At 54.5% G+C, this 27,923-nt stretch overlaps 5 protein-coding genes and 1 pseudogene across 10 annotated transcripts; 5 read left to right on the top strand and 1 right to left on the bottom strand.

Annotated features, from left to right (window-relative positions):
• The first annotated feature begins 253 nt into the window (after positions 1–253).
• On the top strand, positions 254–6,149 carry KCNK4 (potassium two pore domain channel subfamily K member 4). The gene is made up of 6 exons (XM_039860111.1): positions 254–554; positions 3,424–3,547; positions 3,673–3,833; positions 4,019–4,205; positions 4,686–4,825; positions 5,481–6,149. Exons 1-6 carry the CDS (start codon positions 366–368, stop codon positions 5,865–5,867), a joined length of 1,188 nt encoding a protein of 395 aa, XP_039716045.1. The 5' UTR covers positions 254–365; the 3' UTR covers positions 5,868–6,149.
• Positions 5,909–9,266, top strand: CATSPERZ (catsper channel auxiliary subunit zeta). 2 transcript variants are annotated; one of them, XM_039860095.1, is made up of 5 exons: positions 6,209–6,541; positions 6,758–7,118; positions 7,953–8,035; positions 8,244–8,310; positions 9,031–9,266. In XM_039860095.1, exons 1-5 carry the CDS (start codon positions 6,521–6,523, stop codon positions 9,138–9,140), a joined length of 642 nt encoding a protein of 213 aa, XP_039716029.1. In that variant the 5' UTR covers positions 6,209–6,520; the 3' UTR covers positions 9,141–9,266. The 2 variants fall into 2 exon arrangements, with proteins under 2 accessions (XP_039716028.1, XP_039716029.1); XM_039860094.1 differs by having other exon boundaries at positions 5,909–6,541; positions 8,244–9,266.
• Positions 9,267–9,985: 719 nt separating this feature from the next.
• On the top strand, positions 9,986–17,988 carry ESRRA (estrogen related receptor alpha). 4 transcript variants are annotated; one of them, XM_039860051.1, is made up of 7 exons: positions 9,986–10,199; positions 11,674–12,010; positions 15,176–15,292; positions 15,455–15,583; positions 15,997–16,164; positions 16,263–16,532; positions 16,953–17,988. In XM_039860051.1, the coding sequence occupies exons 2-7, from the start codon at positions 11,686–11,688 to the stop codon at positions 17,210–17,212; spliced, it is 1,269 nt and encodes a 422-aa protein (XP_039715985.1). In that variant the 5' UTR covers positions 9,986–10,199; positions 11,674–11,685; the 3' UTR covers positions 17,213–17,988. The 4 variants fall into 4 exon arrangements, with proteins under 4 accessions (XP_039715985.1, XP_039715986.1, XP_039715987.1 ...); XM_039860052.1 differs by lacking the exon at positions 9,986–10,199 and adding an exon at positions 10,245–10,354; XM_039860053.1 differs by lacking the exon at positions 9,986–10,199 and adding an exon at positions 10,650–10,753.
• LOC120600929 (uncharacterized) lies at positions 12,497–12,615 on the top strand (annotated as a pseudogene).
• Positions 17,941–19,334, bottom strand: TRMT112 (tRNA methyltransferase activator subunit 11-2). 2 transcript variants are annotated; one of them, XM_039860109.1, is made up of 5 exons: positions 19,246–19,334; positions 18,718–18,888; positions 18,522–18,623; positions 18,300–18,389; positions 17,941–18,212 (listed from the first exon to the last, which is right to left on the bottom strand). In XM_039860109.1, the coding sequence occupies exons 2-5, from the start codon at positions 18,793–18,795 to the stop codon at positions 18,105–18,107; spliced, it is 378 nt and encodes a 125-aa protein (XP_039716043.1). In that variant the 5' UTR covers positions 18,796–18,888; positions 19,246–19,334; the 3' UTR covers positions 17,941–18,104. The 2 variants fall into 2 exon arrangements, with proteins under 2 accessions (XP_039716043.1, XP_039716044.1); XM_039860110.1 differs by lacking the exon at positions 19,246–19,334 and having other exon boundaries at positions 18,718–19,110.
• Positions 19,335–19,434: 100 nt separating this feature from the next.
• Positions 19,435–22,353, top strand: PRDX5 (peroxiredoxin 5). Its single transcript, XM_039860099.1, has 6 exons — positions 19,435–19,696; positions 20,907–21,041; positions 21,544–21,675; positions 21,749–21,787; positions 21,943–22,004; positions 22,111–22,353. Exons 1-6 carry the CDS (start codon positions 19,532–19,534, stop codon positions 22,214–22,216), a joined length of 639 nt encoding a protein of 212 aa, XP_039716033.1. The 5' UTR covers positions 19,435–19,531; the 3' UTR covers positions 22,217–22,353.
• Positions 22,354–27,923: the final 5,570 nt, after the last annotated feature.

The following is a 27,923-nucleotide window of genomic DNA, read 5'->3' as shown; positions in this document are numbered from 1 at the left end:
TCCGCTCTCCTTCCTTTCCCTTCCCGGTGCCCTCTTCTCTTCTTGTACCCTGGAGTCCCCGGACAGGGGCTGAGGGCCGGGCTGTGGAGGTAAGGGGGAGGACCGAAGTTGGGGGGAGGACTGGGTGTGTTCTGGTCCCAAGTGTCCAGCCAGAGGAATATGAGGAGACGACTTCTGTGGGCAGTAGGGCTGGGGGCTCCAAGGACTTTGGGGCGTGTAAGGGTTGGAGGAGGGTGTAGGGGTGTCAGGCCAGGTTACTGATCCAAGCCTCCCCGGTTTTGCCCACAGTGACCGCAGCCCTCCAGGAGCCTCCTGCTCGGCCTCCCCAGGAGGGCAGTGGAATTGGCCGGGCCCCTGGGCGCGCCATGCGTAGCACCACGCTGCTGGCTTTGCTGGCGCTGGTCCTGCTCTACTTGGTGTCTGGTGCCCTGGTGTTCCGGGCCCTGGAGCAGCCCTATGAGCAGCAGGCCCAGAGGGAGCTAGGGGAGGTCCGAGAGAAGTTCCTGAGGCTCCATCCATGTGTGAGCGACCAAGACGTGGGGCTCTTCATCAAGGTGCGTGGACGAGAGCCCCTTCAGCAGTCACCCATGACCCCCTGGTACTAGCTGCATGCCAGTGGGGCCATGTGCTGGGGTGCTGCTTCCAGACCCACATCCCTGAGAGCCAGGTGCAGCTGGAGGGTGCAGGGCAGAGACTGGGATCCAGGTCTCTGTGTTTTCAATATGGCGGCCATGGGGGCACTTGTTTTCTTTGCTGTGCCTGGCATTAGATCATGCTCCTGGAAGGTCTCCTTCAGCATGTGAGGGTGGTTGAATGAAGGATTGAAGGAAGAAATGAATGAATGGCTGTAGCACATGAGATATGTTATATTTTCACAGCTCTAACTTACTGGTCTAGGGTTGCCAGATAAAATCCAGGATATCAGTTAAATATGAGTTTTAGCTAAACAATAAATAGTTTTAAAATATAGTTATGTCCCATGCAATATTTTTATTTGCTGAATCTGGCAACCCCACACTGGTTCTTATACTTCTTTGGAGTCACAGATGCCTTAGAGAAGCCCAAGAACACTGAACACTCCCCTTTCCCCCCGGAAAAGGACACATATAAACACGCACAGACGATTTCAGAGGGTTCCAGGCTCCCCTATGCCTGTCCATGCCACCATGGATGCCAGGTTAAGTATGCCTTTGCCCCAGGACAGATGCTTATGACATTGGGGCTAGAGGGAGGGCAAATCAGGAACAGGGGCAGCTTTGGTCTCATGAGTAGAGAAAAATGCTGGGCTTCAATCTTCTGGATTACTGTCAGGCAACACTTCTGTGGTTTTCTCTGATTCCTGAGTCACTATCCTATTAAAAACCTAAGATTTAACTTTAATAAATGAATGTTTATTACTTTAGTAAAGAGTACCTCTTTTTCTGCCTGTTTGTTTGGAGGGATGGGCCATCGACATGGAGGCCTCCATGTTCCAGCTGATTCCCAATGTGACAGGACCCAGAGCAGAGATGAGGGTGGGGTGGGCCCGAGACATAGGGCTGCCTGACATTGTCTCTGACATTTCTAGAATGCCAAGCAAGGCTCCAAAAGGCCTGGGCAGGAGAGTGTGTCTGGCCAGACCACTGGGCAGAAGGAGGGAGGGAATCTGACCTATTTTATCTTCACAATGGAATTGCTTTTATTCCTGGATAAAAAAAAAAAGAGCAGAACCTAGAATGATGGGCAACAGCTGCTCTATTTCGCTTTCACAATTGGTCAATCATGAAGCAATTATGCACCTACTGTGTGCTGGGTACTTGCTATACACCATAAGGTGAGCAGGGAAATTGACATCGGGGTGGAACAGATGCAGGCCCTGCTCTAGAAGATGTCACATGTGGACTAGGAGACAGATTCGAGGACAGCTAATTTTAGAATTCAGTGGAAAAGGAGCTTTCCTTACTTCCTATTTTGTTAACTACCTGTTGTGTGCTGGGCCTTGGGCTAGGAGCCGGGGGCAAGAGGGGAGATGCCAGGGGCCTTTGCGAAGAGCTGGTACTTGAAATGAGGCAGGTGAGATGGGTAGAATTTAGAGATGTGTGATTGGGTTGCAAGGGAATGCAGGCAGAGGAACAGCATGGGCAAAGGTGTGGAAGCCGGAAAACTCAGAGTGTTTTTGCAGAACTTGGATTTAGCAGATGCCTAGTCATTTGAAGCAAAAATTAGAACGCACAGGATGACAAAGGATTTTTTTTCCCCCTAAGTAGTGAATTTGCTGGAAAAGTGTTGCAAAATAAAAATTAAATCACCTTTAATCATACATTTCACTTCTTGGCTTTATTTAAAAATTATTATTACAGGAAATGAGATCATCTCAGAAATCTGTGGAGAAGGTCACCGTACTTTGGGTTCCCAAATGGGAGTCTCAGGAGAGAAGACTGAGGGAGGGGAAGTTGGGACCAGATTGAAAGGGATTTAAACTCTAGGCTAGGGAGTTTGGACTTCACTCTGCAGACAGCAGGTTTAGCTATGGAGGATTTGGGGCAGTCACTTTAGGACAATTAATTTGCAAAGGGTCTTGCTAATGCAGACTGCAGAGAGAGATGTAGTTTATGATCTCCCCCACACCCACTACTTTTGTGTCTTGGCTTTGTGCTCCTTGGGGAAGGGGCCCTCTTCACCATGCTCTGACCTCTATTCCTTAGGGCAGGTGCTCTCAAAACACAGGCCCTGCCCCAGGGGTCCTGCAGGCTGGCAAGAGGGGCAGACACATTATGATTATTTCATTAATCATATTTATTGAGCACCAGCTATGTAAAACCAGATTTCAGCAGGCTGGGCAAGGGTTTGTGTGTCCACGAAACTCCTAAAATTGGATGCAAAATTAGGGAGGGTCCCTAATTTTCATCAGATTTTCGAATAAAGGGCTCAAATTCAGCTTCCATGGGGCCAATGGGAGTGATAGGGTCTGTGGAAAGCTAGAAATCACTGGGCATGGTCACTACGTGATGACTAATTTAACGAACACACGCTGCTTTAACTCTTCACAATAATTCTATATGGTAGGTTTAATCATCTCCACTTGGTAGATGCTGACATGGAGGCACGGAGAGTTAGCTTGCTCCAGTTCATATAGCACCAAGGTTTGAACCCAGGCAGTCTGGTCTCAGAGTCTGTATTCCTGAACACTGTAAAATTGGAAATCCGTTGTGTGAAATTAGAGGGCAGATAACTCAAATGTTTCTAAAACAATGTGGAGGTCAAATGAAATTTGGCTACCCAATTTGCAATGTCTGCTCTAAGGGATTGCCTTCAAGGAGACCAGAGGGAAGGGAAGAGCTGGGAGGGGTGGGAAGGGAACCACTCTAAAGACTGAAGGGCCAGGGGGTTGTCCAGGACAGGAAGGAAGGACTGAGGTTCCTCCCTCTGCGCCTTGTCCTGCAGGAGGTGGCTGATGCCCTGGGAGGGGGTGCGAACCCTGACATCAACTCAACCAGTCACAGCAACTACTCAGTCTGGGACCTGGGAAGCGCCTTCTTTTTCTCAGGCACCATCATCACCACCATCGGTGGGGGAGGGGACGGGGCATGTGGAGCGGGGCGACAGGGGCTGGGCTTTCTCATTGGGGAAGAGGCAGGGGGAGGTAGGGGTGCCAGGCAGCCCCTAGACCTCCTGCACGGCCCTTTTGCCCAGGCTATGGCAATGCTGCTCTGCGCACAGATGCCGGGCGCCTCTTCTGCATCTTTTATGCACTGGTGGGGATCCCGCTGTTCGGGATCCTGCTGGCAGGGGTCGGGGACCGGCTGGGCTCCTCCCTGCGCCGCGGCATCGGTCACATCGAAGCCATCTTTCTGGTGAGCAGTTCCGCGCCCTTGTGTTGGGTTTGGGATATCCTTCCCTACGTCCCCTTTTCCGCACGTGAGCGCGGGGCCCTGAGATCGCAGGAGCCTACCCCGCAGGTTCCCAGAGGAGGGGGAGTGGGGTGTGAGAATGGAGGTGTTGGAGACTCCTGGGTCCTGCCTACTGCCCCTCCCTGCAGAAGTGGCACGTGCCTCCGGAGCTGGTGCGAGTTCTGTCCGCGGTGCTCTTCCTGCTGGTCGGCTGCCTGCTCTTTGTCCTCACCCCCACATTCGTGTTCTGCTATGTGGAGGGCTGGAGCAAGCTTGAGGCCATCTACTTCGTCGTAGTGACGCTCACCACGGTGGGGTTCGGGGACTATGTGGCCGGTGAGGCCACCTTTCTTGTGCTGCACTCCCCCACTTTATTCCTGTCCAAGGGCTCTGTACTCTCGCTTCTCCCTCCAAATTCCACGTGGCGTTTTGTGCCCTCACATGGGATCGCTCCAGCCCCTACATTCGCTCACCGAATGCACTCTCACATTTTTGCACGGATGCAACACCTCATGTACACTTACGTTCTTGCATGCCTGCGCCTCCGTGCATGTTCACACATATAAGATGCACCCGTCACACATGCTCACATTCTTGCACGTGAGCACCCTCACTCTTATCTTGCACATGCTCTTATCTTGCACACCTTCGAGTCGTGCACACTCATCTTCTTGCGTGCATTCAAACACACACTCATTGCCCAGGGGAGGGCGGATCCTCTCAATGAGCAGGGAAGCGGGGCCGTGAAACAGCGCTCACAGCCTCAGCGCCTGTCCCACAATCAACTTCTTTCTGCCCTCCCCGGTGGTATCCCAGGCGCCAGCCCCAACCAGAACTCTGCAGCCTACCAGCCGCTGGTGTGGTTCTGGATCCTGCTCGGCCTGGCCTACTTCGCCTCCGTCCTCACCACCATCGGGAACTGGCTGCGAGCAGTGTCCCGCCGCACTCGGGCAGAGGTAGGCGTCCCTGGGTCGGCACCGCGCCTGAGCCGTCGCGCTGTACCCCAGTTGCCGCTTGGCCAGCCCGCCTCCCTTCCAGCGTTGGGGGCTCCTCCAGGCAGGGACTGAATGAGTCCCGGTGTGGCCTGGGGACAAAGGGATAAACTCAGACAGGTTTGCAGGTGATTTTTAACTCTGCTCTTATGGATAGGGTTGCCAGACTTACCAAATAAAAAAGCAAGAAGCCCAGTTCAATGTGAATTTCAGATAAACATCAAAAAATGTTTCAGTGTAAGTACATGCCAAATATTGCATGGAACATACTTACACTAAGATCGTAGTTGTTTATTTGAAATTCAAATTTAATCGGGCGACCTTTATTTTGTCAGCCCATTCTCCGCGCCTAGCGGACGAACGGGATGGAGGCGCAAAGGTGTCTGGGAACATGGGAGGGACAGCTGAAATAAAACGAGTTTTCTAGAAACGCTCTGGGGGAAGAGGGCGCTTCGCTGCGATGGAGGAGGGGAGAGCGTGCGGCTGGGCGATGAGGCTTTCCCTCCTTGGGCGCGCTGAGGCAGGAGGACTAGAGGGGAAGGGAGGCGATGCGTGAGTGGCAAAGGGCAGGCACCCGGGAGTGCGGAGCCGGTCGAGGACTGCCTTTCCTCCCGCACAGATGGGCGGCTTCACGGCTCAGGCTGCCAGCTGGACCGGCACGGTGACAGCGCGGGTGACCCAGAGAGGCGGGCCCATGGCACCACCGCCGCCGGAGAAGGAGCGGCCACTCCTGCCTCCCCCGCCGTGCTCAGCGCGGCCCGCCAGCAGGCCCCCATCCCCTGCGCCCCCCGAGAAGGCCCAGCCGCCCTCCCCGCCCACGACCTCCGCTCTGGATTACCCCAGCGAGAATCTGGCTTTCATCGACGAGTCCTCGGACACTCAGAGCGAGCGCGGCTGCGCGCTGCCCCGCGCGCCGCGGGGTCGCCGCCGCGCCCCCAACCCTGCCAGGAAGGCTGAGCGTCCCCGGGGCCCAGGGCGCCCCCGGGACAAAGGCGTGTCGGTGTAGGGGACAAGACCCCCCCCACCTCCCGCCCCGGCCCCTCAAAGGGCTTCGTTCTTGCCCTCTCCCCGGCATGCTTTGCTTGTTTGACCAAAGAGCCCTCTTTCGACCCGACTGGAGCCTGGGGAGCAGGCTGCGGGTTGCTTGACTGCCGCCCCGGCTCCTGGCCCTTTCCTTCATCCATTTCAAGACCCCCAAAGCTTTATGTTTCGCTGTCCCGGCTGGGCCTGTCCCTCACAGTACCTCACACTGTGCCTCAAAGCCTGCATCAATAAATGAAAAAGTCTATCGCTGCGGGCGTGCGCGCTCCGGGGACGCGAGTAGGGGTGGGGGAGTGCTTGTGCCGGGTCACCTCTGGGCAAATCAGGCTTCCCGTGACCTCCTCTGCACCCACGTCGGACCCCGCCTCTGCTTGGAGCCGATCGGGTAGGGTCCCGCTGAGCAATCTGCTAAAATGGGCTGTGACCCCAGCACAGCTACTGGGCAGGAGGATGGGAGAGAAATAATGATATCTAGTGTGGAGGGCTGTAGCTCGAACTCTTCCCTCCTGAGACCCCATCGCCATTCTGGAATGAGACCCTGCCCCTCCCCCTTTCTGGAGCGTGACCCCCTCTTCCGCGCCCGAGGCCTGTGGCGACTGGGTCCGTTGGGACAGAACCATGGAGGAAAATACTTTCAAAGTAAGAACTCTCCTTGGGTCCCTCGTCCTGTCAGCTCCCACATTTATCCGACATGGGCCCCTAGCTTTCCTCTCACTCACTCTAGGCAGCTCCCAACAGTGCCCACTCCCTTACCGGAGTGGAGTCCTGGCCTGGCTGGGCTCAGGAACCCCGCTTCCAGCGGGCTGTTTCTCCCCTTCCCAACTCCCTGCGACTCTCGTTGTATGTGGCCCACAGGAGATGGCCAAGTCTTCGGGCTGCCGTAACTCGTTGAAGTCGGACTCACATAGCGACATTCGGAATCTGTGGTCCATGGCCACACTGTCGCAGCCGAAGCTGAACGTGCAGCGGTCTAATGTCTCCGAGGACTCCGACCTGGACGGCAGCAGCTTAGGCAGCAAGATTGGCGAGTGGTACAACCAAAGGGCCGGCTACAGCTCGGACGGAGGCTGGAAAGAATGGGATAACAGAGTAGCCGATGTCGACTTAAAGCCAGAAGAGATGGACGACGACACCTTATTGGAGCTGGAGCTGCACCCCGTAGGCTCCCTGGAAAGCCATTTAGAAGAGGAAGACGACGATGCCAGGACCGAGTTGGGTCAGTGTGGCCTCATTGGGTTAGGGGCGCTCACAGGGCCTCAATTTCTGTTGGTGTAAAACGAGGGGAAGCTGAGGATCCAAATTTCTAGTATTCCCTGGGAGGGGCGCCAGCACTAATTTTTCACGCTTTAAGTCACCCATTCTTGGAGCGCCCCCTACCGGGCAGGCGTCATACAAGATTTTGTGACGGGGCATGCCAGATCCAGGAGAGGCACGCACAAAAATGCGCAAAGGTGGCGCGGGGTAGGACCGTGCTTTTAATGGAATCACCAAGATAATTGAGAGAAGAGAGTTAATTCATTGTCAGTGGATTTGTTTTGGTTGAGGAGGTGCCTGTCATTCATTCAGTCATTGTTTAAAATTTTTAAGTACCTGCTGCATGCTGGGCCCTGTTTGGGATTTCCTCCCCCTTTCCCCTCTTCCCCCTAATCCTTTATCAGGTAATTGAAACCGGTAACAGTATAATAACTGCGATTTGTTGAGCACTTATTGTGTGCCAGGCACTGGGCCTCTCTTTCATGATCACCTTTTAACTTAATGACCTCTATAAGAGCCCATTCTTATGACTCCATTTTACAGATGAAGAACTTGAGGGTCAGAAAGTTTGTTTACTGGCCCTAAGTCTCACACAGTGTGGCAGTCAGAGCTGGCCTTGGTAGGTGAGACAGTAAAGCCCCAGGTTGTAGACCACTCTCATATTGTTTCCTACTAAAGTGGCATCTGGAGTTTTCTGAGGGCCACTCTGCCCCACCAGATGTCACCCCATACATCTCTGCTCCCGGGAAGACCCAGCAGTCTGCAGTTGACTAATCTCTCTTTTCTCTTCTCCCAGAAATATCTTCCTCAATGCCATCACTCCATATCTTGAAGCACATACCCCATCATCGAGCCTACTGGGTGGAGCAGCAGAACAGGGTTGGAAGCAACCAGGGAGATGAGATTTTAGTGGGGTGGGGGATGGGCAAGTTGGGCTACAGGGTGAAGGGGTGGGGTGGGTTTGTGGTGGGTGGAGAGGCAGGCAGGTTGGTTGGGAGTCTTGGGGTGGGAGGCAGCAGGTGGGGTACTTCAGCTGTGGGCAGAGCTGGGGTCCCTTGGACATCTGAGCCTCTTGCTGCCTTTCCAGCTGCCATTGCCTCTGACGGAACTCATGGAGAATGAAGCTCTGGAAATCCTCACCAAAGCCCTCCAGAGTGAGCCCAGCTCCCACAAGAGACCTTGGAGAATTTCGCAGGGCTTGGGTCCCTGGGACTGGGGTTTCAGGATGTGTCTGTCTTGTCAGATTCTCTTACCACCCACAAATATTCCAGGAGTCCCACAAAAAATGAAAAATTGGGGACTGGGTGCCGAGAGACCCAGTTGGGAGATCATGGGGTTATCTGCAAGGGGCCTGGGCTCCAGCCTTATTGCAGCCCCTCTCTAGCTGATGTAGCTTTTCTAAGGCTGTTTCCTTACCTGCCCAATGGGGATGACAGCTTTTGTGTGGCCTTTGCTCCCTCCCTAGGTAATGTGAAGAGCCTTTGGATAGTAGATTATTTGGGTAAACTTCCCCTGGTTTGCTCTGGCTAATGGCTTAGGGTGGGTGGGCTGGAGACAGCTGAAAAGCTGCCTGCTGCCCCTGTCCTATTTCAGGCCTGTAACATCTTCTCTAACCTTGCTCTCATTCATCCTCCCCAATACTCCATCCTGCTTTCATCCCCCATCTATTTGGAGCACAGGTCTATGACTTGAAACAAACAAAACCAGCAGGGCTCAGAACCTTGGAGATCCAAAGTTCCCCAAACTAACAGACCAGAGCGCCTAGAGCTCCTCCCAACCCAAGTCACCCGCAGTTCCTCAAACCACACATACGGCATCTGCCGCTGGAGAGGCCATGCCCTTGCTAACTGCCCTGAGCGGAGCTCTCTCTTCAGGCTACCGGTCAGAGATCGGCAGGGATCACTTCCTGACCAAGCAGCTGCAGCGATACATCGAGGGGCTCAAGAGACGCCGGAACAAGAGACTGCACGTCTCAGTGCACTGAAAACACCTCTTCAGGCTCGAGTGACTGCCCGACTTTAACCCGGGTCCCTGTCCTGCCCCCAGACCCAAGCCCGACCCTATCCACATGGAATTTGAACCCTAGAGAAATAAAAGAGTCTGTGCATGGTCCGTGAGTCAGTGCGTAGCTGCCCGCGTGAGGCGGACGCACGCGGCCCCGCCTTTCCCCATGACCTTCACTCGGTCACCGCAGTGACCTTGAGCGTTCTCCATTCAGGCCCTATCGACTCCGTCTTCCCGGGACTCGAAATCCAGGACTTCTTCCATGTTTTAGGTCTGCTTCTCCCATCCAGGGTTGCGCAGCTCTGTGGAGGTATTGGGTCTGCGGTCCAAGTGCCCCGATGGAGCTTATCTTGGGAAAAGGGGGAAGAGGGGAAGGGGCAGCGCTTGCCCTCAAGCTTGGGCATGCTAGGCTCCGCCCCTCATGCATATGCAGATACACTAGCTTCTCGGCCCGTCCGGCCCTCTCATTTACATATGTATGTTGTCTCCCAGTCCCGCAGCTGCGACCACTGACAGACTTCATCTATTTCTCTAGCGCACAACGCGCCCCGCCTCCATTACGTAAGAGCGTTCTTGGCCCCATCCCCTCCCGGAACTTCTCTGCGTCTCCTTTGATCACGCCTCCCCAGCGGCCGCGTACGCAAGTGCGCCGCCGTGGTTCGCGACAGCCGGGCTGGACCTCGGTGAAGGCCCGCCCGCTGGTTTCGCCTGCTCCTCCCCAACTCGTCCCAGCACGCAGGCGCTGCCTGTCCCACTTGTCTGATGAGCATAGGGCGCCGGGCCCCGCCCCCTGCTTTGCATGCGCACGGCCGGCCCCGCCCCCGCTGTCAGCTGGAGGAAGCAGAGTAGGAAGCGGCCGCGATGTCCTTTTGTGTCCTACAAGCCGCCGGCGGCGCCGCCGAGTGAGGGGACGCGGCGCGGCTGGACGGCGCGGCCCGAGGAGGCGGCGGAGGAGGGGCTGCCAGTGGCCCCCGGCTTACCCCGGCGCTCCGGGCCGCTCGGCCCCCATGCCTGCCCGCCCGCCCTGCCGGAGCCCCAGGTGTGGGGGCGGAGGGGAGCGCCGCTGGGGGAGTGGGCGGGCGGGGCTCGGGGGCCATGTGCGAGCGCGGCAGGGAGGCGGGCTCCAGGCGGTGTATTGCTCCGGAATCGGCCCAGCCCGGGTCATGGTCGGGACGCGGTTGAGAGCCAGGCGAGGTCAGGGTCGGGCAGGATCCGGCGTCCAGGTCTTAGTGTGCCAGCCTGGGGCAAGGACAGGCTCTGGCGGGGGCTGCAAGTCCCGTCTAGGGTTGGGCTTGGGCCTCGGATCCAATCCTAGGGCAGGGTTCAATCCGGTACCTGGAGCATGCTGAAGTCCCAGAGGCGGGCCAGGGTGGAATATGGGGAGGGTACCCTGTCGGGGAGGGGCTTTGAGGACCACGTGGGGGCGCTCGAAGGGGCCTTGGGCCACCCTCCTCTCTGGGTCAAAGGTCATCACACCGGTAGGGAAGAACTTCCTCCTTCTTGGCACTCCCCATTTACTTCCTGATAACCTGATAGAGGTCTCCCGCGGACGGAGGGGGAGGGGGCTCCGCAACTTTAGGCAACTTCCCGTAGGTGTGTGCAGGCTGGGAGCAAGGCCTGCAGATATGGTGGATCCTGGTGGGCAGCAGGAGTGTAAGATGAATGGTTGGCAAGTGGGAGTGGGGGGTGTGCAAGGAGGTGGAGTCACGTCTGTCAGTGTGCCTGGGATTGGGCTTGTTGGAGCAGGAGGGGGCCGTGTGTCAGGTGTGAAAGCTCTGAATGTTTCCACACCGGTATATGTGAGCTTTGGGGCATGGTGAGAGCGAAAGAGTGTTTGTGAGTGTGTGTGATTATGAGTCTTGAATTGTGACTTTGGTTATGGGGTATGCACTTGGGGAGGAGTGTACAAAGGCATATCAGAGGATGAGTGAGAACTGGGCTTGGGTAGGGCCATGTGTGAGAATGAGCATGTGTGAGCATGTGAGGACGCCTGAGAACCCAGGTGAGTGGGAGTGTGTGAGGGTGTGAACACACATGTGTGAGCACTAAAACTGCCCTTGGGTTTGTGTGCCCCGTGCTCTTGAATGGAGGATACCCAGGTAAGGGGGGAGATCACTGAGGTCCCTAACATCTGGAGAAAATTGAGAGGTATCCTGCTTCTAGCTGGGGATTCCAAATAGGGTTGAAGGTCGCCTGGGGCCAAGGTTACCCTGCTTCCTGGCCTGGGTGGGAATAGGGGGTTTCCAAGCCTCCTGCAAGTTCCCAAGTGGGAGACTTGCTGTCAGTTACTGGCCCTGGAGGCTCTGGAGGCTCTGGAGACTCTGTTCCCATGGCAACAGCTGGGGGGCTCTCTTCACGGGGCAGCTCTTCCTTGAACTCTGTTCTTCCTCCCACTCCCTGGCTTAGCCTGGAAGCCTGGCCCTAGGCCTGGGGTTGGGCAACCAGGGTGGCAGGGTATCTCTTCATCCCCCAACCTAGCGCCTCCCTTTGACCCGCTAGGTCTCTTCCCACAGGTGACCAGCGCCATGTCCAGCCAGGTGGTGGGCATTGAGCCTCTCTACATCAAGGCAGAGCCAGCCAGCCCCGACAGTCCAAAGGGTTCCTCGGAGACTGAGACCGAGCCTTCTGTGGCCCTGGCCCCTGGCCCAGCTCCCACTCGCCACCTCCCAGGCCACAAGGAAGAGGAGGATGGGGAGGGGGCTGGGCCTGGTGAGCAGGGTGGTGGGAAGCTGGTGCTCAGCTCCCTGCCCAAACGCCTCTGCCTGGTCTGTGGGGACGTGGCCTCCGGCTACCATTACGGTGTGGCATCCTGTGAGGCCTGCAAAGCCTTCTTCAAAAGGACCATCCAGGGTGAGCCCCCACCCCTCTCCTGTGCCCTTTGTCTCTGGGCCTGGCGTTACCCAATTGGCACACTGCTGGGTGGCACTAGATGCCCAGACTGCCATGGGCATCTAGTTGGACTTGGCAGTCCGGTGTTCTCAGGGCCTCTTACCCCCCACAGGAATTCTCTTTCCCTTAAAAGTTAAATGAAGCCACCAGGATGTGTTGATAGATTGGATGTAGGATGTGAGAGAGAACTTAGGGTGCTTCCTAGGTTTCTGAGTACAGTTGGCCCAGCACTTTCCACAGTGGCTCTGAAAAATTCAGGACAGTCTCTGCTTGCTTCTAAGCTGTGTTCTTGCTCTAGCAGCTGCTGGCCTCTCACCGGTATAGAACATGCTCCCCTTTATGCTGATCTCCCCAAAGCAGCAACAGCGCCAGCACAAGGCAGGTTTTTATGGCTAATTTAGAGGGGCTACACCCTATTGTAATATCTAACTTTAAAAAGACTATTGAGTCTACGGCCATGCTACCCTGAACAAGCCCGATCCCGGCTGATCTGAGAAGCTAAGCAGGGTCGGGCCTGGTTAGTACTTGGATGGGAGACTACCTAGGAAGACCAGGTGCTGTAGGTGTAATAATAATAATAATAATAATATGACTATTGGTCATCCCTGCTGATAGGACTCAGTGAATTTTTCTTACTCAGAGGCGCATATCAAAATATGAGTGAGTAGGATGGTGATGTAGTGAGCATTACTAGGAATGTACCTGTTATTTATATTTTTATGTAAACCTTTGGCTACTTTGGGGCTGTAACGTATAATTTTTGGGAACATTTCTTGAGTGCTTACCAGGCACTGTGCCCCTTTATATTCATTATCTCAGTTACTCTCATAGCAACCTATAAAGTGCCAGCACCGCTATCATAACCGAAGCCCAGAGAGGTTTTTAAAACTTTGTTCAAGGCCCAAAGGTAAAAAGTAGCAGAACCAGGTTTTGAACTTGGGTCCATTTAGGTCCAGAGTTGAACTCTCAAAGACCAGACTGCTCCCTCTGCTTATTACTAATAACTGAACTTTGGACAGGTGCCTCTCGAATGATTGTGACATTCTGGCGAATTTTGACTTGGCCAAGACCCAATAGTTTATAACGTCTGTGCTCCCTGCTGTCTTTGAAAACCAGTGAGCCAACAGGTCCAGGTCTAGGTGTCTCCTACCCATTCTGTTTTCACTCAGTTGACAAATATTGATTGAGCACTAGCCATAAATAGTAATCCTTATTGAATATTTAGGTGTTGCGAACCATACTAAATGTGTTACTTCAATTACCTCCTTGAATTCTCACAACCCACCTTTGTAAGTATTGTTTTTATGACCCTAGTTTTATAGATGGGAAAACTGAGGGTTTGAGGGTTAGATGCAAGACTCACTTAAGGTCACACAGTTGGTAAGTAGAAGCATCAGGATGGGCCCCAGGCAGTTTTCAGAGCCTTCACAAATCTGTGCTTTGCTGCCCTGGCCACTGTTCCAGGCATGAGGACATAGCTGGGACTAAGGCAGGACCACCCTGTCCTCAAACGGCTGACATTCTAGTTGAGGGGAGAGAGAGAAAACAATGAATTGCACGCAGTTGTTACAGTTCAGCTGTCGTAAGTGCTGGAGGGTGAGGAGCCAAGGGCATGTGCCGAGGCACCTGGCTGAACCTGGAGGGCTTCCTTGAGGAGGTGTTTTGAGCTACATGTGGAAGCCTGGGTAGGGTAAAGGAGAAAGCGTGCTGTGAGGAGAAACGCATCAAGGGCATGTTGGCTGGTCGTGTCATTCGGTCCTTGCAGTACCCCTGTGAGGCCGGGAGGGCTGCCATACATTCATTCAGCTGGTTATTATGAGTGCCCACTATGTGCCAGGTCCTGTTTTTAACAGGGGGCCCTCGTGGAACTGACACTGAAGTGGGGAGACAGATAATAAATACAATACATACGTATACAGCATATCAGATGGTGCTGAGAGCTGAGAAGAAACTAAAGCAAGGACAAGTGGCTGAAGATGCCCACAGAGGACATTTGGTATTCTCACAGGGTGGCCAGAGAAGGCTTCCCCAAGGTGACAAGGGAAGAGATCTGAAGGGCCGTGGGCCCTGAGGCAGGGGCCTGGAGCCAGAGCAGAGTGCAGAGGGCATGAGGTCAGAAGAGAAGGTGAGGAGCAGGGCTGTTGGCCTCAGGTTGTGGGGTTCACTTGGGCTTTTATTGGGAGAAGGGACATGCTTAGAGGGTTTTGAGCAGGGAAGGGACAGCATCTGACTTCGGGGGCTTCCAGCTGCTATGTGGAGAGTAACTGAAGAAAGGAAGGGCACAGTGGAGGCCAGTGAGGAGGAGAGGTGGCTGTTACTTGGGTCAAGAGTGGAAGTGCTTGCCAGGAGAAGAGGTTAGCTTCTGGACATACCAGGAGGTAAAGCCCACCAGCATCCACTGATGACTGGGATTTGGGGTATGAGAGAAAATCAAAGATGTCTCCTGGGTTTCTGCTCGAGCAGCTGGAGTTGCCAGTTTTGGAGGGACATATCGGGGCTCCATTTAGGACAGTGAGGTTTTTGAGGCCTTCTATACATGCAGCCTGTCAAGGAGGCAGTGGGATACAAGTCTAAAGTCCAGGCAGATCTAGACAGGAGAGAAAATTTGAAAGCCCACAACTGGGTGAGATCACCATGGGCACAAGTTGGTGGAGACGAGGTCCAAGGGCAGCCCTGGGGTTCTTCACCAGAAATCACGAGGTGGCCAGTGGGGTGGGAGGAAAATCAGAAGTGTGTCCTAGAAGCAAAGGAAGTGTTTCCAGGAGTAGGACGTGCTCAACAGCGTTAGATGCTCCTTTAGGCTGTGTAAGATGAAGATGAGAATTGATCATCAGAGGTAGCAATGGAGAGGCCACTATGGCCCCTGAGGAGAGCAGGCGAGGGTAGCAGAGCACAGAGACGAGGCAGATGCAGCCTGATGCCCCTGGTCCCAGCTTCTCTTGCCCAGACAGGGGCCCCCAGCCCAGCAGCCATTCCCCTCACTGCCCTGGGGTTCCCTGCTCCACTCACGGCACTCCTGCTCTCCCCAGACCTGTGCTTGCCCGGGGCGAGTCAGGGCTCTCCTGTCTGCTGGGCCCCCTCCGGGCCCTGGGAGGCCGCCACTGGAGCCCTGCCTCTTCCTGGCAGGGAGCATCGAGTACAGCTGTCCGGCCTCCAACGAGTGTGAGATCACCAAGCGGAGACGCAAGGCCTGCCAGGCCTGTCGCTTCACCAAGTGCCTGCGGGTGGGCATGCTCAAGGAGGGTGAGCACTGGGCCGGGGCCTTGGCAAGGGCTGGGGAAGCTGGGTGCGTGGGGCTGGAGAGGGCAAGGTCTGAGAAGCTGCGGCAGAATGGACTGGGCAGGAGGGCTCTGCAGAGCGAGCCACCCCCAGCCCCATGGACACAGCCCTGTCCTACGATTCAAGGGGTACGTCTGGACCGTGTCCGGGGTGGGCGACAGAAGTACAAGCGGCGGCCAGAGGTGGACCCACTGCCCTTCCCAGGCCCCTTCTCCGCTGGGCCCCTGGCGGTAGCTGGAGGCCCTCGGAAGACAGGTGAGTGCACTCCGGGTCCTTGGAACTCAAGGGAAGAATCTGGGTGGGGCCAGGATATGAGAGGCCTATCTGGTGTCATTCATCCAGGATAGTAGTTATCTTGGGCACTGGAACCCTGGTTTCCCTTTCGTCTATTCACTTATTCGTTTCCCCTAAGAAATATTCTGAAAATACCTTTTTCTGTGTCAGTTCTTGAGTACAACTGGGAACAGGGAAAGGTTTTCTAACTCTCAGAACCTATCCACAGACTGGCTTCCCCTGGGAGACAGGGAGAGCCCTTCCCAGAGATGTCTGAGCTTGCTGGCCAGTGGCTGTTGAGGAAGGCCACGGGGGGACTGGCTCTGGGAAGATGCTTGACCCCAAAGGGCCTGCAGGCTGATGAATTCCAGTGCCTCTTCCAACTGTCACTGCAGCCCCAGTGAATGCACTGGTGTCCCATCTGCTGGTGGTGGAGCCTGAGAAGCTGTATGCCATGCCCGACCCAGCGGGACCTGATGGACACCTCCCAGCAGTGGCTACCCTCTGTGACCTCTTTGACCGAGAGATTGTGGTCACCATCAGCTGGGCCAAGAGCATCCCAGGTAAAGGGCCAGGTGATGTGGGGCTTCTCTGGGTAGGTTAGGCCATGCCTGGCTCTGGTGCACCTGCTTAGCCGGGTCTGCTCCTTACTGCCTTCCAGGCTTCTCGTCACTGTCGCTGTCTGACCAGATGTCAGTACTGCAGAGCGTATGGATGGAGGTACTGGTGTTGGGCGTGGCCCAGCGCTCACTGCCGCTGCAGGATGAGCTGGCCTTTGCTGAGGACCTGGTTCTGGATGAAGAGGGGGCGCGAGCAGCTGGTTTGGGGGAACTCGGGGCTGCCCTGCTGCAGCTGGTGCGGCGACTGCAGGCCCTACGGCTGGAGCGGGAGGAGTACGTCCTGCTGAAGGCCCTGGCCCTTGCCAATTCAGGTGAGGCTGGGCAGGCACTGACAGGTGTCCGTAAGGCCCTCCATAACTCTGTGATGGTGGCACAGTACCATTTTGCAGACAAGGAAAACTACGGCACAGGGAAGAATAGTGACTTGCTGAAAGCCACAAAGCAAGGGAAAGGCAGCCTTAGGAACTGCACGTAGGATTTTGAACCTTAGTGCCGCCACACTCATGTGGAAAGGTGATTTAGTGGGAGGGAAGACAGAGGGGACACAAGGGGCCACAGTTGAAAGGGTAGGCCCTGGCTCATGGCAGGAACAACAGTGGTGCCTCAGGAAGCCAATTAGCAAATCCCTGTCTGGCACCTCTGCAGGCCCATCCAGCAGTGCCCGAGCATGTGTGCGCTCTGCCTTTCCTGGAGATGGCCCGCGTCAACAGCTCTCTCCCCTCCCCTTGCAGACTCTGTGCACATTGAAGATGCTGAGGCGGTGGAGCAGCTGCGAGAAGCTCTCCATGAGGCCTTGCTGGAGTACGAAGCTGGCCGGGCAGGCCCCGGAGGGGGTGCTGAGCGGCGGCGGGCAGGCAGACTGCTGCTCACACTACCGCTCCTCCGCCAGACAGCGGGCAAAGTGCTGGCCCATTTCTATGGGGTGAAGCTGGAGGGCAAGGTGCCCATGCACAAGCTGTTCTTGGAGATGCTCGAGGCCATGATGGACTGAGGCAAGGGGTGGGAATGGGTGGGGGTGCTGGCAGGACCCGCCCAGCATGGGGTCAGCCCCAACGGGGCAGAGCTGGGGTCTGGGCAGTGCCACAGCCTGCTGGCAGGGCCAGGGCAATACCATCAGCCCCTGGGAGCAGGCCCTACGCCCTCCCCTCCCCCTTCCTTGGGGGGGTGTTAGAAGCTGGGAACGTGTGTGCCCAGGCTCTGGGCACAGTGCTGCTCCTTGCAAGCCATAACGTGCCCCCAGAGTGTAGGGGGGCCTTGCGGAAGCCATAGGGGGCTACAGAGGATGTGTGGGGGGCAAAAGCCTGATCTCAGGGAGGGAAGGGAGTGGAGGCCACAGTCTCCCAGTGGGTGATGCTTTTGCTGCTGCTTAATCCGACCCCCTCTCCAGAGCAGAGGGGAATTTGGAGAGCAAAGGCCCTTGCCCCCTTCTCTCCTCTCATCATTTGCATTGGGCATTACTGCCCCCCCACCCCGAAGCAATAACTCCAAGCAGGCTCCAGCCACTGGACCCCTGGGATGGCCAGGGCCCCCCATCAGCTCCCACCCAGCCTCCTCAGGGGGTAGGGAGAGCACTGCCTCTATGCCCTGCAGAGCAATAACACTATATTTATTTTTCGGTTTGGCCAGGGAGGTGCAGGGACATGGGGCAAGCCAGGGCCCAGAGCCCTCGGCTGTACAGAGACTCTATTTTAATGTATATTTGTTGCAAAGAGAAACCGCTTTTGGTTTTGAACCTTTAATGAGAAAAAAATATATCGAGCTCAAGAACACTGTGTGTGGTGTGTTACTGGGTCAGAAGTTGGGGATGCACATGACAAAACTAACAAACAGGATATAAACAAAGTACACACGGTCACAGAATGAAAAACTGGTGCCTGGCACGATCAAGTCTCGGTTTCCTCCTCACTCAGCAACATGTTGGGGATCCCGCGGCTGATGGGGAACACACGTCCAGACTCTGGGCACTGCAGGGTCCCCTCCACCACATCCACCTGCGGGAAGAGGGGAAACAGTGCTGCACTGGCAGGCTCCGGGGGTGGCTGCACCGTAGGGGAAGCAAGCGATGGGCCAGTTCTCACCTCTAGCAGCACGTGGTGCATCTTCCTCAGAAACGTCTCATCTTGCTCATACCCTTGAATCGGCTCTTTGGGCACCTCGATCAGATGCAACTGTGGGCGAGAGGCCTAAATCAATCTCTGGGCATCCCAGACCTGGGCCTGGTGCAAAGGGCTGCGGTGAGGACCCCCACCCCCACCCCCGGCCTCCGCCACCGGGTGGGCACGGGCGGGGTGGGTCCTCACAGTATCTGCCGCCTCCAGAAGCACCGCCCACTCCACTTTGGGAATCATACGCGCCACGAAATCCGGGTTGAACTCCACAGGGTTGACGCGGACTTCGGTGGCCTGCGGGGCGGAGGGGTTTAGTTAGGCAGGGACCGGAGCCTGGTTCCCTTATCTTTCCAGGGAGAGGGGCGCGAGACCGTCCCCCATCCGGTACCTGGAGGCGCAGGGGGAAGCCACGGGGCCCCACCCCTCGCACGTGCGAGCTCAGTAGATTGTGGGTAAGCAGTTTCATGTCTCCACAATGCTCTCTCGCCGGGCCAGAAACGGAAGGAGGCCGACCCTCCGGTGCGTCACTTCCGGGGCCGCTCCGCTCTCTATTGGACAGCTGAGAGGAGCGGAAGCGGCGAACTTACTGGAACTTCCGGTCTCCACCAGAGCCCAGTTATTGCCAAGGCCTGGTCGGATCACGGGTTGCTACCGGAAGCGTCCCGGCAAGAGGCTGCTACCGCGCAGGCTCAGCGGTTTTGGCTGAGCCTAACCCGCACTCGCTACAAATCATGTACAGTGCAAACCATACGTAAGACAGCCGCAATGCAGGGGCTTTCGTTGAATGCAAAATAAACATGTTTTACTCCTACACAAACGCCTGACACCGTCGTCTCCCGCCCCTGGCTTTCGGTTAAGGAATGGAAACATTACCCCAATCCGTCAGGCCCATCAAAACGGGAAACCCAATCCTTGCCTGCAAAAAAGCACCACAGCCTCGGAAAGCTCCGCTTGTTTGCAACTGCGCCAGCGCTCGGGCCCCTAATTTAAATAAACCCGAAGTTCTGGAAGCTCCGCCCCCGAGGCACCGCCCACGCAGTGGAGGCGGCCCGCAGGGCGGGCGGTTGAGGCCCCGCCTTTTGCAGTGTCCCTCTGCAGCTTAGTGCTCCAGCCCCCGCCTCCTGCAGCAGCCCGGTGGGGGGTGGGGAGGCGGGGCCGGGTGGCGAGGTTGTGGTCTCAGGGCCGGGCGTGGAGCTGACATTATGTACGTCCTGGCCCACTGTGCCAGCTCGGTACCTGTCCGGGCAGTTGCCATCCATTGTGCGACAGCGGCGGCAGCCAGAGCGTACCTGGAAGGTGGTCTACAGTGGACGCTTGGCAAGGCCCGCGGTTTCAGAAGCGCCGCTGCAGCTATGGCCCCGATCAAGGTGACATGTTGACCCGCCCAGGCCTGGCCACCCCCCGCCCCCATCTCCCCAAAGCCCTCCGTCCCGCTGAAGGCGATGGCTCCCAGCCCCAAACCCTGCTGGCTTCCCTCTTTCCTGCCCTGCGGGCTTCTCCCCGCCGCCTGTCCCTCTTATTTCCTCAACGAAACCCCGTGGCTGCCCTCCCGCCCCCCCGCGCCGTTTTACAGATCTGCTCGTTTCTTATCTCATAGGTCAGTTGTCCGGGAACTCTCGGGCGGCTTTCTTCTATAATCCACACACCTTGGCACCCTCGATGGGTCATACCATTTCAGACTTCTGCGACACGCCTCCCTTCTGGGCTTCTTTAATCCCAGGGGCTTTTGGCCCTCATTCCCTTACCCCCTGGATTTTGTCAGTTTGTTTTCATGTAGGCCAATCTTTAAAACAATTCGCCTCTGCAGAATACCCCTTGTGTCTCTCCCATTCCGCTCCTCCCACAATGCCCACACTGAGGCTTTCAGTCCTCTCATTTTGAACAATCCCTTCCTCTCCACTCTTCTGAGACACCCCCCTCGCCCCCTGCTCCATCCTACTCCTGACCACCGGGCTTCTCAGAGACTGCCCAACCCCTGACTTTCCGTCCTTTCTGTCATCCTCCCGCCCAGAAGCCCTCACGCTTCCAGGTAGGTCGGTCTCTCCCCCTTCAAGAGATTCCTTCTACTTTATAACCCCTGGATGTAGGGAGCTGCACCCCTCTCCCAACTTCCCCACCTTCTGCTGCCCTCCCTTTGTCTCTTTTGAGAGTGGGACACGGGGACCTTCATTTGTCGGGGCCTCCTCCTCCCCCTCGGAAAGGCGGCCTCCTCTTCCGTCTGTCCAGTTATCCCACTTCTTACCCAGAGAACTTGTTTACTCAACTCCTTACGACACCCTGGAGGCCTTCTTTCCCTTTTTCTGTTGTCACCAATAGGCCCTCAAGAGGCATAGGGCCACCTTGAAACCTGGTGAGGATGTGAGGTAACCAGGCAGTGGGGGGAGAGGGGAGGGCTACAGGGAGGGGCCTCTGGAAATTCCAACAGGGTTGCACTTTCCTGCCAGATGTCAACCCTGGCTCCACCAGGCATGGCTCTACTAGGCCCTCTGTCCCCCTGGCTCTGGTTTGCTCCCCTTCCCTTGGCTTCCCTAACTGCTCCCCACCGCCTGACCATTACCTTGGAATCCTTCCCTCTAGGTGGGAGATACCATCCCGTCTGTGGTGGTGTTCGAAGGGAAGCCTGAGAACAAAGTGAACTTGGCAGAGCTGTTCAAGGGCAAGAAGGGGGTGCTTTTTGGAGTCCCTGGGGCCTTTACCCCCGGTTGTTCCAAGGTGAGGTCCTGCCCTTCTGGGGCTTAGCAGTTGAGATCTTGTGTACATGTTTGTATTGTTTATAAGTCCTGCACATCCTGAGGCAGCTTGCAACAATAGTATGTAGACGATTTGACAGTTAAAAAACACATCAGTGTTCAGAAAACAGGTAGAGGCTGCGAAAAGGTAGTGGTACTAGGAATGCAGGAGAAAGGGTACTGCAGTGAAATCCAATACCTCTTATTGACCCTGCTGGGTGACAGGCAGGCACTGTGGAAGGTACTTGGGCCTTGGGAAAATAGGTGTGATTATGCTTACAGGAAATTCTGTCTTGACTACGGAACACTTAAGTATGGATCTGAGCTTCCTAGTAGCCAAGGCATAAAGGAACTGTGGCTTCCACAGTTCTCGTTGTCTGATGAAAAGTGTTGAAGCAGGGAAGTGAGGAAGGCCTGGAAGTAAAGAGTAGGCTGAGGAGCAGAGGCAGTTGTCCCTTCGTTGACCCTTTGTTTTCCCTCCCCAGACCCACCTGCCAGGGTTTGTGAATCAGTCTGGGGCTCTGAAGGCCAAGGGGGTCCAGGTGGTGGCATGTCTGAGTGTTAACGATGTCTTCGTGACTGAAGAGTGGGGACGAGCCCATAATGCAGAAGGCAAGGTGAGGTGCGGGTCCTGCAGGGGATCAGGGGCCAGGCAGGAGATTTTTCTTGTGACCTTTACTTTCTCCTTAGGTTCGGCTCCTGGCTGATCCCACTGGGGCCTTTGGGAAGGTGAGTGTACCCTCAGCTCCCACCTTACCAGGCGGTCCCTGTGCCGCCACACCTTGGAATCAGGGACTTAGAGAGACATGGACAATGTAGGGAGCAGCTGGAGGGCTGGGCCTGTTCTGGGGGTTCCCGACCCTTTTCTCTGCCTCTCCTCTTAGGAGACGGATTTGTTGCTAGATGATTCATTGGTGCCCCTCTTTGGGAATCGACGGCTCAAGAGGTAAAAGTGGGGGGATCCTCTGTGGGGTGTCCCTGCTACCCTCCCACCTCCATTCGCTGCCTCCAGGCCCAGGTGGTTGTAACTGATCCCGCCCTCTTTCTCGCAGGTTCTCCATGGTGATCGAAGATGGTGTAGTGAAGGCTCTGAACGTGGAGCCGGATGGCACAGGCCTCACCTGCAGCCTGGCCCCCAACATCCTCTCGCAGCTCTGAGGCCCTGGGCCCAGATACACTCCTACCCTTTTTTGTTTCACCTGCCCAGCTAAAGGCAGAGGGCCCCAGCCCAGCCTCAGCTAGGGCCACCCGATTGGAACTTTGGCTAGATTTCTTCAATAAACACTTTTGGTTCATGTCTGTCTCCTTGATTTTGAATTGCTGATTTGCTAAGGCCCGGGCCTCATGACAGTCATAGCCATTGGAGTAGTGAGCAGGGGCTGAGGGGGCACTAATATAGGGGACCTCAATTTAATGTAAGAAGTAATCAGGGAAGGCTTCTTGAAGGAGGTGTTATGAAGCATCAGTCTGCAAGCGGCGTATGTATTGTTCATAAGTCCTTCACATCCTGAGGCAGCTTGCAAGTGCTCTGATGAGCAAGGGAGGGAGTAGTCTGTGCAGAGGAAGCACATCTGGAAAGGCCCTAGTCAGACAAAAGCTTGGCTCACACCCAGGACTTTTGCATTTGTTCTGGGTGCTGGTTGATCTCATTTAGATCATAAACCATAGGGTAGGAACTTTGGCTCTAGGCAACCTGATCCTCACCTGGGCCAAGCCCCAGCCCTACTATTTTTTTCAGACTGTTGAGCCCCTACCAGAAGTACCCATATCCCAGGAAGGGCCCCTGGCACCTTGGGGCCATCTGGCAGTAAGAGCTTCATTAATAGAAGCAATGCTGGTTCAGTCCAGGAGGGCTCCCTGAAAGAAGAGACTGGATAAGCTGTGGAGAGGAGAAGATGGTGGTGAGGTCTGATCAGTGGTGGATGTACTGTGAGAGGCTGGGGATCGGGGAGGCCAGCAGGGTTTGGGGCTGAGGGCCATTGCCTTCTACAGGCCCTGCTCTTGGGCTTTTTGCCTTTTGTCTCTGGGAAGCCATGTGCTTGACAGCAAGCAGCGATTACCAGGCGCCTGCTGTGTTTAGCAGCTCACAGCCTACGTGGGGCAAGCGCTTCAAGTATAGTAAAAATTCTCATGACGACAGTGATCCTGTGAGATGTGTTGACCAAGTGAAATGAAATCAGGAGGCTTTGGCTAGAAATCAATGAAGATTTATTCAAGGGTCTCAGGGTTCGCAAACCGGAAACACAAGTAGGCAATACCCAGAATGTTCCAAACAGGAAAGAAAAGCTCAGAGTTCTTAGAGTAAAAAGTATATTCTTGGACAGAATGGGTCCCACATTCGTAGCCTCTGGATTGGTCCATGATGGTAATTTACATGACTAGTGGTTTAGATAATGGATGGCAGGTGGTCTAGATAGCATCCTTTCCTTAGTCCTTCAGTGGGTTACCAGAGGGTTATCTAGAGGTTTGATGTACAGTAGTGTCTCAGAGAGATGGTAGATTTGGTTACAAACCACTGTAATAAAGCGAGTCCTAATTTTTTTTTTTACTGGTGGAGGGTCTTCAATTTGTAAAAAGAAATGTAACACTTGTGAAATGCAATACAGCAAAGCATAGTGAAATGAGGTATGCTTGTATATCCAGGCATTGACACAGGACTGGAAAGTTCAAGTTCCCAGGTTAAAACGAGAACAGAATCATTTCTTCATTCCTCAACCTACTTGATTCTGGTAATTTAGCTGCTTGACTCCATTTCTTCGCTCAGGTGTGCACTGTTATTGCACAGAGAGGTGAAGTCAGTGGGGCTGGCTCATTTAGCTACTTCAGAGGAGTTCAGATTTGAGCCAGTCAGCTGGCCTCTGGGGAGCTTTGCTAACCGAGAGGTGCTGTCTTGCTGTGGGTCCAGTCAGCACCAGGCGGAGGGGCCCTCCCCGGCCATCTGCTGGGGCTCAGCCCCCAGAGCTGGCTAGGGCAGGCCGCGCTCAGTGAGCGGTCAGGGCTGGTGACTCTCTTGTTGTCTATTATCTCTAGGCCTCCAGGATTCTCCATAGTATTGGAGGCTGCTGGCTCCAAAGGAACACGCCCCATTGGTCAAGTTTGGGGTTTGGCCACACAGGCACTGGGGAGTGACAGTGGAGAAGGAAAATACGTGTGGGCATGTATGTGTTTTGTATAACTTCTGGAGAAGTTAGGATAATGGTGTTAGGAAACCTGCATATCAATCTGCCATGTTATTTATATTGGCACCAACTCTCCCTGCTTGCACTGGGAATTCTATTTTTTTTTACTTAACACAGGTAAGTTGCCCTGCTCAGGACGGGGGACACAGGAAATACTCAAAGCATGTATTGGAAAGGAATAGAGAAGGGAAGGAAGGGAGAGAGAGAGAAAGCTATCCTTTCCCCAGCTTCCCGGATATTGGTTCCCATTGTTTCAGCATAAAACGGACCACAGCAGGTCTGAAGTAGGACTGGATTTGCTTGGGGGTGGTATAAATACAAGTGCGTGAGCACAGGCTTATCGCACAGATAAGTAGTAGGAGGGGTGACAATCTAGGGCTGGTACGGCAGCTCCGTGATTATTAGGGACTCACATTCTTTCCATCTTACTACTCTGTCACGTGGCTTCTGCTTCACAGTCCGTTGTGACTGTGTGAGTTCCAGCCATCACAGCCATAGCCCAGCCAGCAAGGAGGAAGAAACAGGGAACAGGAGATACAAGACCCATGCCAGCTGTCTTTTAAGAAGGTTCTCCTGGAAGCTGCCACACGTCACTTCCACTTATATCTCATTGGCCAGAGCTTATTCACATTGTCATATAAGAAAGGCTGGGAAATATCGACTTACTCCAGGCTGCCACGTGTCTGATAAAAAATCAGGGGTTCTGTTACGAAGGGAGAAAGGATATTGGGTGAACAACAAGCACTGTGGGCCACATGGGGGGGATTTTGTCTGAGCAGAGGGACCTTTGGGGCTCTCAGTGTCACTTCCCTGCTGCTCCCTTCAGCCTTGGCAGGGGCACATACTAAGTTGTCCTAGATCCCTGTGTGGCCTCATGTCCCAAGTGATCCCTCTCTAAGCCTCTGTCTGTGCAACCTTCGCCTTCACAGTCACCCCAATTCCTTAGCTTGTGGGTCTTCTCGCTTCTGCCTCTTCGGCATCTCCTCAGCAATATTTGCCACCAGGGGCGCCCTTCCCTTTCTTAACTCTGCCCAAATCATTCACTTTTGAAGCCCAGGTTGGTCCTGTTTCCTGGGGACGACAGCCTGATTCCAGTCCCTTCCTTGGACTAGTCCATGTGGGCCATACCCTCAGCTTCATTAAAGACGGAGTGTTTTTTTGACATATAATCCACAAATCAGAAAATCCACCCTTTAAAAGTGTACAATTCAGTGGCTTTTAGTCCATTCACCAAGTTGTGTAACCATCATCACTGCAAAAGACAGATGTATAATCTCAAAGATTTCTCCCCGGGTGAAGCTGCTTGGTTTTTTTCCTGAACATTGCAATGCATGTGTGCTCATCCTCATGCAGTTATGAAAGGCACGTTCCGACCTTTGGGGTTTCTGCTTGCTCCTGTGTACCCTCACAGTCACATCAGGTGTCTTGCGTCTAGTGGCTGTTTGCTGAGACTCATCTCTGCACCAGGCACTGTGTTTGGCTGGGCTCAGGGACACAGTGGTGAATATGCCAGGCATGGGCCTTGCTGGCATCACTATAGGGCCAACTCCAGGCACTCAGAATGTGTTCTGATAGAATTGCAGCACAGCCCGGCTCGGGTCTGGAGGGGTTTCTCAAAGCGCTCATAGTCTAGTAGGGGTGCCAGACCCTGGGTGAGCGCTTCTAATCGGCACAGTGGCGCTGTGAGGGGGAAGCCTGGGTCAGGGAGTTTGGGGTATTACAGAAGACCCTGCCCACAACTCCTCCCACCCCATGGGAATAAGGGAGGGAGAAAATGACTTCTAGCTGTGCCTGACAAATGGATAGGTGATAGCCAGGTAAACAGAGGTGGGAAGGGTGTTCCAGGTGGTGGGGATAGCCTGGGGTGAGTCCTAAAAGTGAGGAGGAGGAGAGGAGGGGACTGAGCAAAGCAGGTGAAGGCAAAGGTGAGATTTTGTCCACAAGCCGCGGCTCAGGTGGGTACTCCTGGTGACATCTTGGGTATCTCCAGTATTTGGCCAGGGGAGCTTCAGACATGTTTTTATTTTTGCTTCCTTTTGGGCTCCTTCCTCAGGGCGTGTTCTCAAATGCCAGTGTGCTGGGTCAAAGGGCTGTGGTGGTTTTACTGGTTTCTGGAAACTCTGAGGCTGTTTTCAGGGCGATCAGCGACGTGTGCATGCGTTTTTCTCTCCACAGTCTGCCAACCCGAGCTTTACCTTCTGGATTTATTTTTGCTAGCTTAATGGATATTTAATGGATCCTGGAGCTGTCTTTAATGTGTGTCTTTAATTATGAGGGAGGCTGGCAACCCCAGGTCTTGGCACTGAGTCTTTCCATGCTTGCTGACGGGGTGCTAGGCTCCGACCTTGCTCACCCATCAGACAGCAACCAGGCAGTGGGAGGGGAAGATGATGCGGCTCTCAGAGTCTGAGGATTTGGGTTTACCCCTAGACACCCTAGTTATCCCCATGCCCCTTTGAGCCTTACTTTCTTTGTTTCTGAAATAGGAATTCATTCGTTCAAGACCATTAATTTGGTCACCTTCTGTATGTTGGCTCCACCACTTCCTGGCTGAGTGGCCTTAAGTGAGTGACTTAACCTCTCTGTGTGTCAGTTTATTTATTGGAAAAGTGGGATGATAATAACATTACCTGTATTTCATGGCTGTGGTGCGGATTAAGTGATTAATACTTGTGCAGAACAGAGCTGGCACAGGTAAATGGTCAGCGAATGTTGACACTGTCATGGTTTCTGTGGCTCAGCACTGTGCTTGTGCCCAGAAGTAGCCATGGAGGACCCTACAACATCCCTGTCCTAGGGAGCTTCCACCCCAGTGGGGAGCAGATGAAGCTAACAAGGAAAAATGCAGAACTGTGTCGAATGAACTCAAAAAGAGTGGAGACTTTGGCTAGAAATAAATGATAAAGATTTATTCAAGGGTCTTAGAATTTGCAAACTGGAAACACACTGGGCAGTAACCAGAGTATTTTGAAGAAGAAAGAAAAGCTGAGGGTTCTCAGAGTAAAAAGTACATTCTTAGGAAGAATTAGTCCTGTGTTTTTAGCCTCTGGATTGGTCCACAGTGATAATCCTCTAGATCAGCGGTCCCCAACCTTTTTGGCACCAGGGACCGGTGCTCCTATGAGAATCTAATTCTTGATGATCTGAGGCAGAGCTGAGGCGGTGACGCTGGCGCTGGGGAGCGGCTGCAAATACCGATGAGGCTTCACTCACTTGCCCGCTGCTCACCTCCTGCTGTGCGGCCTGGTTCCTAATAGGCCACAGAACGGTACTGGACCACAGAATGGGGGTTGGGGTCCCCTGTTCTAGATGACTAGTGGTCCGGCTATTGGTTTCAGGTGGTTTGGATAGTAAGCAGTCTTTCCTTAGTCCTTCGTGGGGTAACCAGAGAGTTATCTGAAGGCTTGATGTATATCCAGGCATCGACACGAACCGGAAAATTCAAGTTTAAGTTTCCAGGTTAGTTAAAGCAACAATAGAGAATAGAATCACTTCCTCTTCCCTCGACCTACTTGATTTTAGTAATTTAGCAGCTTGACTTATTGATCCCATTTTTTTTCTTCACTCTGTTCCTCGTTTCCCCCTTTTGATCAGAATTTTTCTCTCAGAAAACATTGTAGATCAAATAAAATATGTTAAAGTCCCTCAGTGCCAAGGTGGCGGTATCTTCCTTGGGTCTGTCATGT

Source organism: Pteropus medius, unplaced genomic scaffold (assembly GCF_902729225.1).
Source record: "Pteropus medius unplaced genomic scaffold, Ma_sr-lr_union100, whole genome shotgun sequence".
Classification (NCBI taxonomy): domain Eukaryota; kingdom Metazoa; phylum Chordata; class Mammalia; order Chiroptera; family Pteropodidae; genus Pteropus; species Pteropus medius.
Note: the sequence above shows the minus strand (reverse complement) of the source record. Positions and strands in the feature narration are given on the sequence as shown.

Bases quoted from the DNA above. Each gene is read 5' to 3' on its own strand.
- PRDX5 (XM_039860099.1), top strand. From the start codon at position 19,532: ATGTACGTCCTGGCCCACTGTGCCAGCTCGGTACCTGTCCGGGCAGTT. The intron at 21,676-21,748 runs GTGAGGTGCGGG...CTTTCTCCTTAG, and splicing joins CCCATAATGCAGAAGGCAAG to GTTCGGCTCCTGGCTGATCC. The intron at 21,788-21,942 runs GTGAGTGTACCC...CTCTCCTCTTAG, and splicing joins CCACTGGGGCCTTTGGGAAG to GAGACGGATTTGTTGCTAGA.
- TRMT112 (XM_039860109.1), bottom strand. From the start codon at position 18,795: ATGAAACTGCTTACCCACAATCTACTGAGCTCGCACGTGCGAGGGGTG. The intron at 18,390-18,521 runs GTGAGGACCCAC...TCTCGCCCACAG, and splicing joins TTCTGGAGGCGGCAGATACT to TTGCATCTGATCGAGGTGCC. The intron at 18,213-18,299 runs GTGAGAACTGGC...CTCTTCCCGCAG, and splicing joins TGCACCACGTGCTGCTAGAG to GTGGATGTGGTGGAGGGGAC.
- ESRRA (XM_039860051.1), top strand. From the start codon at position 11,686: ATGTCCAGCCAGGTGGTGGGCATTGAGCCTCTCTACATCAAGGCAGAG. The intron at 15,584-15,996 runs GTGAGTGCACTC...CTGTCACTGCAG, and splicing joins TGGAGGCCCTCGGAAGACAG to CCCCAGTGAATGCACTGGTG. The intron at 16,165-16,262 runs GTAAAGGGCCAG...ACTGCCTTCCAG, and splicing joins CTGGGCCAAGAGCATCCCAG to GCTTCTCGTCACTGTCGCTG.
- CATSPERZ (XM_039860094.1), top strand. From the start codon at position 6,521: ATGGAGGAAAATACTTTCAAA. The intron at 6,542-6,757 runs GTAAGAACTCTC...TGTGGCCCACAG, and splicing joins TGGAGGAAAATACTTTCAAA to GAGATGGCCAAGTCTTCGGG. The intron at 7,119-7,952 runs GTCAGTGTGGCC...CTCTTCTCCCAG, and splicing joins CGATGCCAGGACCGAGTTGG to AAATATCTTCCTCAATGCCA.
- KCNK4 (XM_039860111.1), top strand. From the start codon at position 366: ATGCGTAGCACCACGCTGCTGGCTTTGCTGGCGCTGGTCCTGCTCTAC. The intron at 555-3,423 runs GTGCGTGGACGA...CTTGTCCTGCAG, and splicing joins ACGTGGGGCTCTTCATCAAG to GAGGTGGCTGATGCCCTGGG. The intron at 3,548-3,672 runs GTGGGGGAGGGG...CCTTTTGCCCAG, and splicing joins CACCATCATCACCACCATCG to GCTATGGCAATGCTGCTCTG.